General features: G+C 45.0%; 1 protein-coding gene across 7 annotated transcripts in view; it reads left to right on the forward strand.

The window, feature by feature from the left end:
- Positions 1 to 13,676, forward strand: part of RANBP3 (RAN binding protein 3) — a 121,780-nt gene that overhangs the window by 77,560 nt on the left and 30,544 nt on the right. For all 7 annotated transcript variants that reach the window (XR_003092157.1, XM_006037627.3, XM_025194041.1 and 4 more), the window contains one exon: positions 8,996 to 9,074. Coding sequence is in view for 6 of the 7 variants with exons in the window: in XM_006037627.3 (XP_006037689.1) it covers positions 8,996 to 9,074 (79 nt within the window). In the remaining variant the exon portion in view is untranslated. The remainder of the gene's footprint in view (positions 1 to 8,995; positions 9,075 to 13,676) is intronic.

Raw genomic sequence — 13,676 nt, forward strand, 5'->3', positions numbered from 1 at the left:
GAACCTGCTCTCTGGCTGCTTGGGACCACATGCATGTGCATGCACATGGTGCCTTCTGTCTCACTGCCTTCCTCCTACTCCTTCCCAGCTCACTGCAAAAGGGCAAAATCTGTGGATTTCTCTTGTAAAATGAGAAGTCCTTGTTTGCCTCTGGTAAAAGGTAAAATCTGCGGTTTACTCCATTTTCTGTGGGAAACGGAAAACCTGGATCCCTACTCATAAGTTTCAGAGTGAAAAAACTGTAGGGCATACTACATACTGAGATTTCATTTTCTATTGGGACCATACCATTCTTTAGGTACTCAGTGGAAGAAATGCATTCTTCTTTAACTTACTGGCTTTTTGCCTGCATTGAGTAGATGTCCTTCTTTCTTACCTTCTGAACACTCCTTTGGGTTGTTTTAAGTATGCCAGCTGTTTTTATATCCCCACTTCAAACGAATTACCCAAACCTGAGCCATGGTGTATTGGAGATGGTCTTTGCTCATGTCCTGGAACAGATCCTTTTCCCATACATCATAAAAGAGGAGATTTTTGCACTTCAGAGGTATCATTTAGCCAGATCACCTACTCCAGGTACACATCTAAAGACTGCTTTGGGTCAAAGCATAAGACAATTCCCTTTGGAAAGAACCCCCACCCTAAATAATGCAGGCATATAACCATGCTGTTATATAATCCCCTTTCAGAGCTTGATTAGTTTATCTTAAAAACAGGGTTATTTTTGCCCCAAGTACTCCCACTGAAAGTCCTCATTGTGAACTATCAGGCCTGACTTGCAAAATACTACTCCCTCATCCAGAGTTAAATTTGGAGCAGTTTTTACTACATGTGCACAAGCTAGGAGCAATACAAATGTCACTGTTAAAGTGCAACAGCTGGTGAGCACTCCCACTCACCAATCAGCAGCTCCTCTTTTGAAATAACTGTGTGTATAGACAAACATGCATTTTAAGCTATTTTGTGCTCCCAATTAGCTCTTAATCTGAAGAAGTTAGGGGATTTTCATACTCCTTAGGCTTGAAAAGAATGGTTGCATGCTGTCACTTTGTCTTCACGTGTTGATTCTTGACGTACTACTCCTTTCCTTACAGGCTCAAGATTTGGTTTGTGATACTTAACGTATAGGTTATATGTTTTCATGTAAGCAAGCCTACCTGCAGAAAATATTTGAAGGTATGGTTATGTAAGCAACACTTCAGAAGTCTTGCTTTGAAGATGGTTCATGTTCCACTTAGTGCAAAGAATGTATGTGCACACACAATTGTGGTGAAGCAGCTGCCACACAGTAAACCCCATCACTCTTTTACTTTGCGGTAGGCTGTTTGCTTGTACACCCTGGATTCACAACAGCCCCATAAATACATGTACAAGGTGCTCAAGGTTCTTTGGGTGAATCCAATATTTTTTATTACAGCAACAAAAATAATTGGGGCGGGGGGAAGGTTTCCTTAGCAAGCTTTCAGGTTTAAAAACCCTTTGTGAGGCTGAGGAAGCTTCTGCAGTTAGTGTATGCTCTTCCTGGATGGAATGAATAGTAAAGTGTGAGGCTGGGCTGGTATGCATGCAAGCCAGACAGTGTGGGTCCTTAGACCAACACGGCTACAGCCTACACCCCTGTACAAGGTGCTGTCATTCTGATTGTGTTCAGACAGTGCATAGTAATGGGATATGTGCATCAAAGAGAACAGAAACATCTTTCTCCTCTTGCCCAGATAACTGATCAGTCAGCTCTCAGCAGGAGACAGCAACAAGTCTGTAATTACAGTTGTTCTTTGCTCTTTATAGTTGTTCTCCTAGTAATGTGTGTGTACACACATGCACACACGGACACACACTCGCATCTTTTCTCTCATAATAGGAAATGACTTTGAGTCCCCTATGACTCCCGAGATCTCTTTCCACTGCTGTGCTCCTTAGATGGTCATCTCCCAACCTGTAAGTGTGTTGGTGATTCCTTCTCCCTAGGTGTAGTACTCTGCACTTATCTTTATTAAACTGCATCCTATTTTGTTCTGTCCACCTTTCCAGCCTGTCCAAATCTGCCTGAATCTGTTCCCTGCCCTCCAGTGTGTCTACTTTACCCCATAATTTTGTGTCATCCATGGACTTGGACAGTGTGCTCTCCATGCCCTTTTCCAAGTCGATGGTGAAGATACTGAACAGCACAGGTCCAAGGACTGAGTTTTGGGGGACTCCGCTGCCCATATCTTTGCAGGTTGAGACTGACCTGTTCACCACCACTTTCTGGGTGCATCCCATTTCGCCAATTTGCCACCCACCTGACCGTGAAATCATCTAAGTCACAGCCACTTAGTTTTTTTAGTGAGAATGGGATGTGACAAAAGCTTTTTTAAAAACCCAAGTAAATGACATCCACCTCAACTCCCGCATCTAAGCAGTTTGTGACCTGGTTGTAGAAAGAAACAAGGTTGGTCAGGTAGGACCTACCTGCTATGAATCCATGCTGGTTGCCCTTCAGCATTATTTTTCCTGCTGGACTCCCACTAATATAATCCTTGATAATTTTTCAAAGGTCTTCCCAAGGATAGAGGTGAGACTAACTGGTCTATAGTTACACCTATCCTCCTTTTTCCCCTTCTTGAAAATAAGGACCACATTGGCCCTTTTCCAGTCCTCTGGGACTTGTCCTGAGCACTATGAGTGCTCAGACAGTCCTGCCAATGGTTCTGGTATGACACTATCCAATTCTTTCAGCACCCTTGGATGAAGATCATCTAGGCCTACTGACTTGAACGCATCAAGCCACTCCAAGTGTCCCTTCACTGGGTCAGTGCTAACCTTTGGTGGGCTGTCATCCCTCCTGTGCTTGTCTATAGTCCAGCTTGGAGATATGTCATTATCTGTGTTCAGGAATACTGATGCAAAAAACTCATTGAGGAGCTCAGGTTTGTCCTTCCTATTCGTCACATTGCCCTAGCCTGTTCTGTAGGGGTCCAATGTTACCATGTGCTTTCTTATTGCTCCCTATATACCTGAAGAAGGACTTTTTCTTGTCTTTAGTTTTTGTTGCCAGCTTTTTGTCTTTAAATTTTGTTGCCTTTCATTACTGCCTTGGCCTTTCTAACTGACTCCATGCAAGTGCGAGCCAAGTAGATATAATTCTCCTTGGTGCCTACCCCCTGCTTCCATAGTCTGTGCGCCTCTTTTTTCATCCTTAAGCTTTCCTGAATTTCCCTGTTCAGCCAAGAGCATTTCTTTGCCCCTTTGGCTCCCCTTTGTGTGCAATGGGATTGTCCCCTTCTGTGCCCAAAGGATCGCTCTTTTGAGGAACCAACCACCTTTCCTGGACTCTCATCTCACCAAGGCTCTTATCCTCCAGTGCCTCACTTACTAACCTCCTGAGCTCATTAAAGTTTGCTTCAATTTGTGGCCCATACAACTCTGACTTAGTTCAGTCTACTATTAAGTGATATTCAAGGTGGACAGAAGCTTATGGTGTCGTCCTGTGTCCTCAGAATTGGGATGATGGCTGGAACCCAAGAGTGCATACAAAGGGCTACCATTTTCAGGCCCACTATGAGCAACAATTTGGGGGACTTCTTGAGCAGAACCTGTTATGATCATGAATGGCTGATATGGAAGTATGTCTTACAGCCAGTGAGGGATGTCTGTGATAGACCTGTTCCACCACTAAGCATTGCACCAAGTGTCAAAACTACTGTTCCACAGTAGTTTTGTACGGGATATATGCAACTTGTTTCTACAGTGAAATTGAGGACTCTCATAACTTTCCAGTGACTACCCTTATTTGCAGGAAAGTCTGACATAACAGTGACAGTCACCTTTTGTAGGGCAGTTTTGGCCAGACCTGAGGTCATAGAATCATAGAAAGTTAGGGTTGGAAGGGACCTCAGGAGGTCATCTAGTCCAACCCCCTGCTCACAGCAGGACCATCCCCAACTAGATCATCCCAGGCCAAGCTTTGTCTAGCCATGTTTTGAAAACCCCCATGGGTGGAGCTTACACTGCCTCTCTGGGTAACCTATTCCAGTGTTTTAGTCTCCTCCTAGTGAGAGAATTCTTCCTGATTATCTAACCTAAATTTCCCTTGGTGCAACTTGAGACTGTTGCTCTTTGTTCTGTCATCTGCCACCACTGAGAACAGTCCAGCTCCATCCTCTTTCAACCCCCGCCCCCCCCCCCTTCAGGTAGTTGAAGACTGCTATTAAGTCTTCTCTGTCTCCTCTTTTCTAGACTAAATAAGCCCAGTTCCCCTAGCCTTTCCTAATAAGTCACGTCTTCCAGCCCCGTCACCACTTTTGTTGCCCTCCTCTGGACTCTCTCTCCAATTTGTCCACATCCTTTCTGTAGTGGGGGGCCCAAAACTGAACACAGTACTCCAGATGTGGCCTCACTGGTGCTGAATAGAAGGGAATAATTACTTCCCTTGACCTACCGGCAACACACCTACCAATGCAGCTCAGTATGCCATTAGCCTTCTTGGCAACTAGGGCATACTGCTGGCTCATATTCAGCTTATTGTCCATTGTAACCCTCAGGTCCTTTTCTGCAGAGCTGCTGCCCAGACAGTCAGCCCCCAGCTTATACTGTGTGCATGGGATTCTTCTGTCCTAAGTACAGGACTTTGCACTCATAGATTTCGTAGACATTAGGGCTGGATTTCAGGATGATTGAAGTCCCCCATGAGAGCCAGGGCCTGTGATTGGGGAAACTTCCACTAGCTGTTTGAAGAAAGCCTCATCCACCACTTCCTCCTGGTCTGGTGGTCTATACCACACACCCACCACAACATCACCCTTATTGCTCTCCCTTCTAACCCTAACCCAGAGACTCAGTAGGCCTGTCTCTAGTTTCATACTGGAGCTCTGCGTAATCATATGGCTCTTTTACATAAAGTGCAACTCCTCCTCCTCTCCTCCCCTGCCTGTCCTTCCTGAACAGTTTATACCCATCCATGACAATGCTCCAGTCATGCGAGCTCTCACCAAGTCTCTGTTATTCCAATCACATCATAGTACCATGACTGCAAGGACTTCCAATTCTTGTTGCTTGTTTCCCAGGCTTTGTGCATTTGTATACAGGCACCTGAGGTTAGGTATTTGATTGCCTTGATTTCTCAGGAAGTATGAGAACACATCCCTTGTTTTTCCCCCTCCTGCTTGCTCTTCCTCCAGGTCTCCTGCTTCCCCACTTACCTCATGGCTTTGGTCTCCATCTCCTGGTGAACCTAGTTTTAAAGCCCTCCTCACTAGGTTAGTGAGCCTGTTTGTGAAGACTCTCTTCCCTGTCTTTCCCAGGTGGATCCTATCTTTCCCCAGCAATCCTTCTTGGAACAACATCCCATGTTTGAAGAAGTCAAATCCCTGCTGGCAACACCACCTGTGCAGCCCAGTGTCAATCTGCAGGATACACCTCTCTTGCCTGGGCCCTTTTCCTTGACTGGAAGGATCAGTGAAAACACAACCTGAGCCCCAGCTGCCCTCTCCCTTGCACTCAGAGCCCTGTAGTCAATTTTGATATGCTCAGGGTCTCCCCTGACAGTATTATTGGTGCCCAAATGGATGAGCAGCATGGGGTAGTAGTCAGAGGGCTGGATGAGCCTCAGTAATCCCTCTGTGACATCTCGGATCTGGGCAAGCAGCAGACCTCCCAAGACAACATATCAGGCTGGCAGATGGCTCCCTCCATTCTCCTGTAGAAGGGAGTCTCTGACCACTTCCACCTGTTGCTTCTTCTTGGTAGCATTCATCTTGACCCTTCCCGTCTTCCACCAATGGAACATGCTCCTCCCTTTCTGCTGTTAGAGCTGCGTATCTGTTCTCCAGATAAATGACTGTAAGTGTAGATGAAGATCTCTGCTTGCTGCCAGAAGTTACAAGGCTCCAGCTTCCACCCTCTTGGGAGTCCATGTCCTCTCTATTCTCTAGTGCTGCATCTGGCACTTCTTCCTCCACAGTCCTAGAAGTCTCCTCGAGCATCAAATTGATGAACGCCTCATGGCTGAGGATGCTTCGGAGCTTCGCCACCTCCTCCTTGTAGTTCTCTTGCCTGTTCCCTGAGAGACACCACCAGGAGGCACCGCTCTCACCGCAGGCACTCCCGGACCTGGCCATCGCTGAAAGGAACTTACAAGTTGCAGTTCCCACAGCGCCAAACCAGGACCTGGGTGGAAGCTTCGATGGAGAGCAGTCCTGCCTGGACAGAAGCCTCACCGGTGCAAGCAGAAGCAATGGCAGTGGATCTGGCCCAGCCATTTTCCTGGGTCTCTTAATTTGCTTTTTCTCTCTTATTGCTCTTTCGAGCAGAGCTTCCCAAGTGAACTCTCCTGGAAGGGGCTTGTTTGTTGCTCCTGTCCCTGAAGGTTCTTCCCCCCCCCCCCATCCCCCTGCTTCCTCACGCCAAGCTGAAAGACTTGCCCCTCAAAAAAGGGGCAGGGTGCCCATGAATTGGCCTAGCTTGCGAACTGCATGCAAACTGCTTACCCTGTTTGCTGGCTCCGTAGGTCACTGTGTTTTATCTTGGGTGTTGGCTGTTAAAGACAGACTGCCCTACACAAGTCCATGAGATCCTGATACAGAGCAGGATGGCATCTCTTGGAAAGACTTGTTTTTCCAGAATGGAAAACATTCTAAATATAGGGTACAGATATGTACTGTCTATTCAGGTTACAGTGTCTCGGATCTTTGACTTTTTTGCTGCTTTGAAACATTCTAGCCTATTGTTCAGCTCCAGTAAGGTGTACCTTGTAGCAACCTCAGTTTGCTATCCACTTGCATAGTTAGTTATTTGATTTAATGATATCTAGATTGTTTGGTGACCTGTTACATACTAACCCACCAGTCCTAGAATGTTATTCTGCTTGGGCTCACAACATCATCTTGACTCATGAAGCCTTTTGAGCTGCTTTCACAAAATCTTTCTTGCTTCATCTCCCTCTTACACTTTTCTTAGTAGCTGTTGCATTGGCCAAGAGAATGATTTGAATTCCAAGTATGTATGAATGACCTTCCCTAGAAATATTTCCTAGAGATAAGTTGGTGTTGAAACCTCACTCTTAACTTTATCCATATGATGGTTTTGTAGTTTCATCTGAATCAGTTAATTTGCATGTCTTCCTCCCAAAGTCTTAATATAAATTGAAAAAAGTTGCACAGTTGACATTTTCCATATCTTTTACAGCTTCTGTAGGACTAAATGATTCAGAATTCCTTCCAGTTATTAGTGGGAATAGCTAGATGTTTCAAAGCTCAGATCATCTCATAAAGAGTAGCTAAATGGATAACGTAGTGTGGTACTAGTTGCTTTGTGGACCTCTGCCAGCAGATGCGGTTTACTACACCTGAGTTTTTAAGTCTTTGGCCCTTTTTAAGAAACTTGCAAAAGAGAAATCTGCAAAGCAGTAATGTGAAGTAACCTGCTAACCTTTTATCAAACATTACACCTTGGAGCTAGATGCCAAAGCAAATGCCAGGATTTAGAAAGGAAACAGCTGCTTCCTTTCTAAAACAGCTGTTCAAGTGCTACAGCTTATCTTCCTCATTCCATCATCAAGAGAAGATGAATTGCTTGCCTGTCACTTACAGTGGGGCTTCATACCCATGCATACTCTAAAGAAAAGAGTTTTTTCTTATAATAACTGTGGTTCTTTGAGATGTTCTCACATTATAGATTTCACAACTTGTAACCCATCCTGTCTTTTGGAATCCTCAGACTTCTAATTGTGAAGGAACTGAGGAGCATGTGGCACATGGGGCCAGTCCAGGCACACACACACCATGAGGGGCTGTTCTGCGGTATATGTGGCTTTTGGTACTTACACCAGCCCAGCCCTGCGTACTGGATCTGGTATGCATGGCCCGTATATGGGCCACAAATAGCTCAGTCCAGACCAACGCCAGATCCAGTGTACAGGGCCAGTCTGGTACAGCCGTCATTTTCACTGCAGATCCTAGAATGGCCTCCATGTTGTGCACAGCACACTGGCCCCAACTCTGCATGCTGCATATGGCACACAGGGCCAGTGTGGCATGGGCTGCACACATTTTGGCATCCTTGTGTTAGAAAATAGACAATAAAAATATAACACATGTGAAACAGGAGCCAAGCTCCTAACCATTTTTTTTCCATGCATTGTCATGAGATTTCTAGGCTTTGAATGCTAGTCTCTGCTAGGTTATTCAAAAGATGGTGGTTCTTTGCATCTTCTGTTTAAAATAATTATTGTGGGTATGTTGCTCATGGTTGGAAATACTTTCTTTTCTTCCTTCTAAAATTTAAGGAAGTTAAGGGAAGGATAGAAGAGTCAATATTATTGATAGTCAAATAAGATTGGAGTCGAACTGCTGTTATAAAAACACCATTCCATTAGAAAGGGGTGAAGGTTAGATTAGCATAAAAAATAAATAGGCATGCTGTAATGCTGCACACACTTTTCAGTCAATAGGACTGAAAGAATAACCTAATCTATATTGCTCATCTATTATCTTTAGAGTTTGTTTAAAAACAATTGGAAAAAAGTGTGAATACTCTTTCAAATGAATAATTCTAGAAGTTAGAGAGGGAAAAGACTATTTACATCAGAAATCTCAAGTGCTAAAACGGGTGCTCTTGACCTGTAAACTGATATTCAGTATAATATATTGTAAGCCTTTTTAATAGAGGATAAGCACTTAGAAGTATGTGAGATGATGCTTATATTTCTAATTTTGAAAGCAAATATGTGGAGGTTAGTACTTGAGCGTAGGGGATAACTTGACAAAATACAGAACGTTTACTTATATAAGAAAGTGTTTGAGGATGTCAAGTTTTATAACTTGCCTATATCTGCATTGCTAATTTGTCTTATAATGCCTCACACTTCCTTATTCTCATTGCATCAGGGAACAGACAAGTCAAGGTCAGGCAGGTGAAAACTGGTCCCTTGTTCTTAAATTGTTATTGATCATTAAGTTCTTTGCACTGTGTTTAATGAAAACATTTGGTTTTTTACCCCCCTCTTCCTCCCCTCCAGTTTAGAGAATTCTACAAACAGCGCAGATCCATCCAGCAACAAATTTGTTTTTGGACAGAACATGAGTGAGAGAGTGTTGGTGAGTACCTGTTGATTATGACATTTGGTATTTTTTTTGGATATTGTTTATGTTGATTCCTATTCACTGAGTATGAAAGCTTGTATGGAAATCTGGTCACCAGTATTGCTTAGAACTGCACTAGCGTTAAATGTCTTTGTAGCGGCACATAGGTGACTGACCTCCATTACCACTTGAGCTCAGATCCTCAGAGGTATTTAGGTGCCTGACTTAGTTGTTCCACTTGTTTCAGCAGACTGTCTTTCAAACCTTCTTCTTTGCATCTAACCAGCTGTCAGCAAAGTTTACTGGACACTGCTATAGTTTCATGTTTCAGGGCACATTCCCACCACCTTATTGGGAGTTTTTCTTAGTTGTGTGTTCAGCTGACCAGTTGGAGTTAAAGCCAGTCCTGGTTGAGGTAAGTGTAGTATTACACCCCAAAACCCCTATGTGGAAGCACGTATTCAGGAGTAAAGGGGCTTCAGTTTGCCTTCCTCATGAATGAAGGCATCTGCACATTTATTTATAGTGCCTTAAGTTGCATAGAATGAATTGATCTCAACTGTGTGAGTCCTTGCTTAGACGTGCCCTTTGGAAGCCATGACTGGCAAGTAGAACAGTCTTTCTCAGCAGGACCTGAGAAACTGGGGCTGCTACATGACATCCTGTTTTCTGGAGTGATCTATGAAAGTTACTATGGATTTGTGCATCAGAGGCCCAGTTCCTGACAAATGATCGTTAGCTAAGGTATCCAAATCCCTTAGTGATCAGGCAGGTCCTTTGCCACCAATACCAATGTGAGGGGGTTTTAGCCCCACTCTTCTGTACATCACTATTAATACCCAAAGACAAGCACTTCAGCTTGCATCTTATTCTGACCAGTAAGGAAGAATTGGTTGCAAATGTGAAGGTGATAGGAAACTTGAGACAAACTAACCATGATATGATAAAACTATATTACAGAAATACTGCTCAGGACAAGCGTATGCATCAAAACCAAAAAAGGTACCAAGTGGTCCCCCCCAAAAAAGCCCTGTGTAGCTTAATAGCAAAGTTGAGGAGGCTATCAATGGCAAAGACATCATACAAAAAAAAAAGAGAATGTCTCCAAATGAGGAAAACAGGGAAGCACGTGCACTCTGACAGATAAAACGTAAATATAAAAACTTAATAAGGTAAGCCGAAAAAGGATTTGAAGAGCATCTTGCAAAAGGCACTAAAGTTAACAATAAATTTTTTTTGCTACATCAGAAGCAGGAAGTCAGCCTGGTGCGACCATTAAATTACCAGGTGTAAAAAAAAAAAAAAAAAAAAAAAATGTGCTCAGAGATGATAGTGCCATAGCAGAGAAGCTAACTGAATTCTTTGCATCAGTCTTTACTGACTCCATAAGCAAATTCTGTGTGTGTGTGTGTGTGTGTGTGTGTGTGTGTGTGTAAAAAAAGAAAATTATTTTCTTTGTTTTAAACCTGCCTTCTGATGATGTAGGTAGATGCCCCTACTTCATTTTGAGACTTAAGATCGTAGAAAAGGAGGACTCATAAGGTCATCTAGTTGTCTCCTGCCTAAGACCAGGATCATCCCTGACTAAATCATACCAGTCAAGTGTCTGTCTAACCTGGTCCTGAAATTTCCCTTGATGGAGATTCTGCAACTTCTTTAAGACTGGACCGGTGCTTGACTACTCTGAGTCAAAAAGTTATTCCTAATCTCCACCCTCTGCTACAGTTTGAGGCGGCTGCTCATAGTTCTGTCCCTTACTGCTACAGAGGAAAGTCCATCTCCATCTGTTATAACTGTCCTTAAAGTATTTGAGGATTGTTATCAAATCCCCACTGTTGTCAACCCCCGCTTCTTCTTCATATTAAATAATCTTGGTACGTTCAGCCTTTCCTTATGAGCAGGGATCCTGGTTTTCTCTGTTGAAAAAAATCACAATTTCTGTGATTTACCCCCCCTCTCCCCTTGCCATCCATGTTTTTCAGTGATTTAAAATGAAGTGCCACACACACATGGTATCAGTTGAACAAAATGTTTTATTGATACATTTACAAGTTTTAAGCCGTTTGGTAGCCTACTAGTGCCTTGATCACTATAATAAAATAAATTCTAAAAACCTATAAATTTTGACACTTTGATTTTGGGTTTATCATGGAAAATCAGAGCTCCCTCTGCCCCGTCGCTCACGGGTACACACATCCAGCTGCAGCTGTTTCTCTCTTACTCTGTTGCCCGTGGGAGGCAGAGGCTGCTGTGGCCAGAGCAGAGTGCAGAGCCTGACTCCCCCTCCTTTGTGGGCAGCATGGCTGGAGCAGAGCCCATGGGGGAGGGGGGCAGTGTGAGCATGGGTTCAGGGCTCCCTGCCCTGCTGGCCTCTTGGGGCCCCTGGCCCAGTGGACAAGACCTGGTGTGGGAGCGAGGGGTGGGGAGGCTTGGTGCCACCACCAGGAACCCTGTGCTGCCATGGTGAGGCATGTTCTGCCCACCCAGCAGCAGTGGGGTTACAAGTCCATGCTGCCACCCCTACTACTGCCAGGTGGGCAGGGGATGCCTCGCTCTAGTGGTGAGGGGCTCTCAGTGGTGGCAGCAAGCTTCCCTACCTCGCTTTGCCCTGCCCTGCTGTACCAGGTCCCATGTGCTGGGCTGCAGAGGCCCCAGGGGGAGGGCAGTAGGGTGGGGAACCCTGAGCCCACAATGGGCAGCCTATATCCATCCCTGATCCATGCACAAATCTGGGGGGCACGTGCCTCCCATGCCTTTTCGTGGGAGTGTGCTTAGTGGTAGGGAGCCAGCCCCCCTGCCACCCTCTGGACAAGCTGCCCCTGGCTCTGTCCTGCTCCCTGCCTGCGTCCTGCGGCTGTGCATTTGGGCCCCAAGCCTCACATACCACCCTGGCTGGGCAGCATTCCCAACCCTGCCCAACTCCTTCCCTCTCTCACAGTGGGGGCCTCAATCCTCCCCTCCCTCCTCAGACTTACGTGCTGTGAACTGTGGGAGTTTCTTTCTATGTTGCCTGGCTGCCATGTGCATGTGATTGTATACACATGCATGTGGCGCTCCCTGCCTTATCACCCTTTTCTGCTCCCCACAGCCCCTTGCAGGCTGGATTTCTGGTAGCCTGCAAAAGAAAACCCCGTTTCCCACGGTTTTCTCCTTAAAATGAAAAAATCCAGGTTTTACCATGTTTTTCTGTGGTGAACAGAAAACCCAGGTCCCTGCTCATAAGTAATGTTACCAAGGTCTTCAATCATTTTTGTCACTCTGTTGGACTCTTTCATATCTGTCTGCATATTTCTTGAAGCATGGGGTTCAAAACTGGACACAGTACTCCAGGGGAGGCCTCACCAGTGCCAAATAAGGTGGAAGAATTGCTTATCTTGATCTGCAAGAGATCCTGTTTTGTTAATACAACCCAGTATGTTGCTGGCTCTTCTTTGCAACAAGTGCTCACTGTTTACTCACTGTGGCTGGGTAGGGGTGAATAACAAAATCTCTCTCCCTGGGACTTTCCTGCCACGCTTTGGAATGATGGAAGAATAAGAAGTTAATTCCCCAAAGAGAGAGAGTGTAGTAAATTGCCCCAGAAGCAGGATAAAAGAAGATTGCTTTATTAGTAACTTCCCCACAGGCTGTGGAGCACCCTGGCTGTTCTCATAGCTCATGGGATCCCTTTTCTCCACCACTGTGCAGCCCACTCCCACAAGTCAGCTCCACTCCAGTCCCACTCTTTTTTCTCTTTCCTGCGGTACCAGCAGATCCTTTCTCTGTGGGACCTTCTCTCAACCAGTAAGTTTCTCCTCTCTTCCTCACCTCCTTATTTCACTGGTCACCGTGGTTACCTACACCCAGTTGGCTGGTCTTTATCCCCAAGCTGCTCCAGCGCTGGCTTGGCTTCCCTGCTGAATTTCTCCATGCTGTGCCTCAGGGGGCAAAGGAAACCCCCTTGCTGTGGACTTAAGTAGCTGTCGGCTCCTAATCAGTTGATATTCACCCCAGGTGCATCCCCTTCCCAACTGTGTTTATTAAGTAATTAACTTTGCCCTGTCCCTGGCCTGACTACTTGCAACTTAGTAACATCAAAGGAACAGAGCTGTCTTTGCCTTGTTACACTAATATTCAGTTTATGATGTTTTGTAACCCTCAGGCCCTTCTCTTCAGTACTGCAGGCTAGCCAGTCATTCCTCAGTCTTTTTGTGTATGCAATTTTTCTGTCCCAGAAGCAGGACTATGCACCTCCCCTTGCTGAATTTCACTCACTTGATTTCAGACCATTTCTCCAGTCTATCCCCGGTTATTCTGGATCCTAGCTGTATCCTTCAGTGTCTGAATCTCCACCCAACTTGGTACCATCTGCAGATTTGCTAAGAGTGCACTCTGTGCCATCCTACCAATCATTAATGATGTTGAACAATACAGGATGTAGGACAGACCTCTGGGGAGTCTCACTTAATACCTTCTCCCAGCTAGACTTTAGTTTAGTTTATTGCTGACTACTCAGTGAGCATGATAATCCAACCAGTTATACAATTTACAGTGCTTTCATCTCATCTGTATTTCCTCACTCAAAACCCTGGCTAAAGTCTAAATATATTACATTTGCTTCATCTACAGAGCCTGTGC

The sequence above is a fragment of the Alligator sinensis genome, unplaced genomic scaffold (assembly GCF_000455745.1).
Source record: "Alligator sinensis unplaced genomic scaffold, ASM45574v1 scaffold1349_1, whole genome shotgun sequence".
Taxonomy (NCBI): Eukaryota; Metazoa; Chordata; order Crocodylia; family Alligatoridae; genus Alligator; species Alligator sinensis.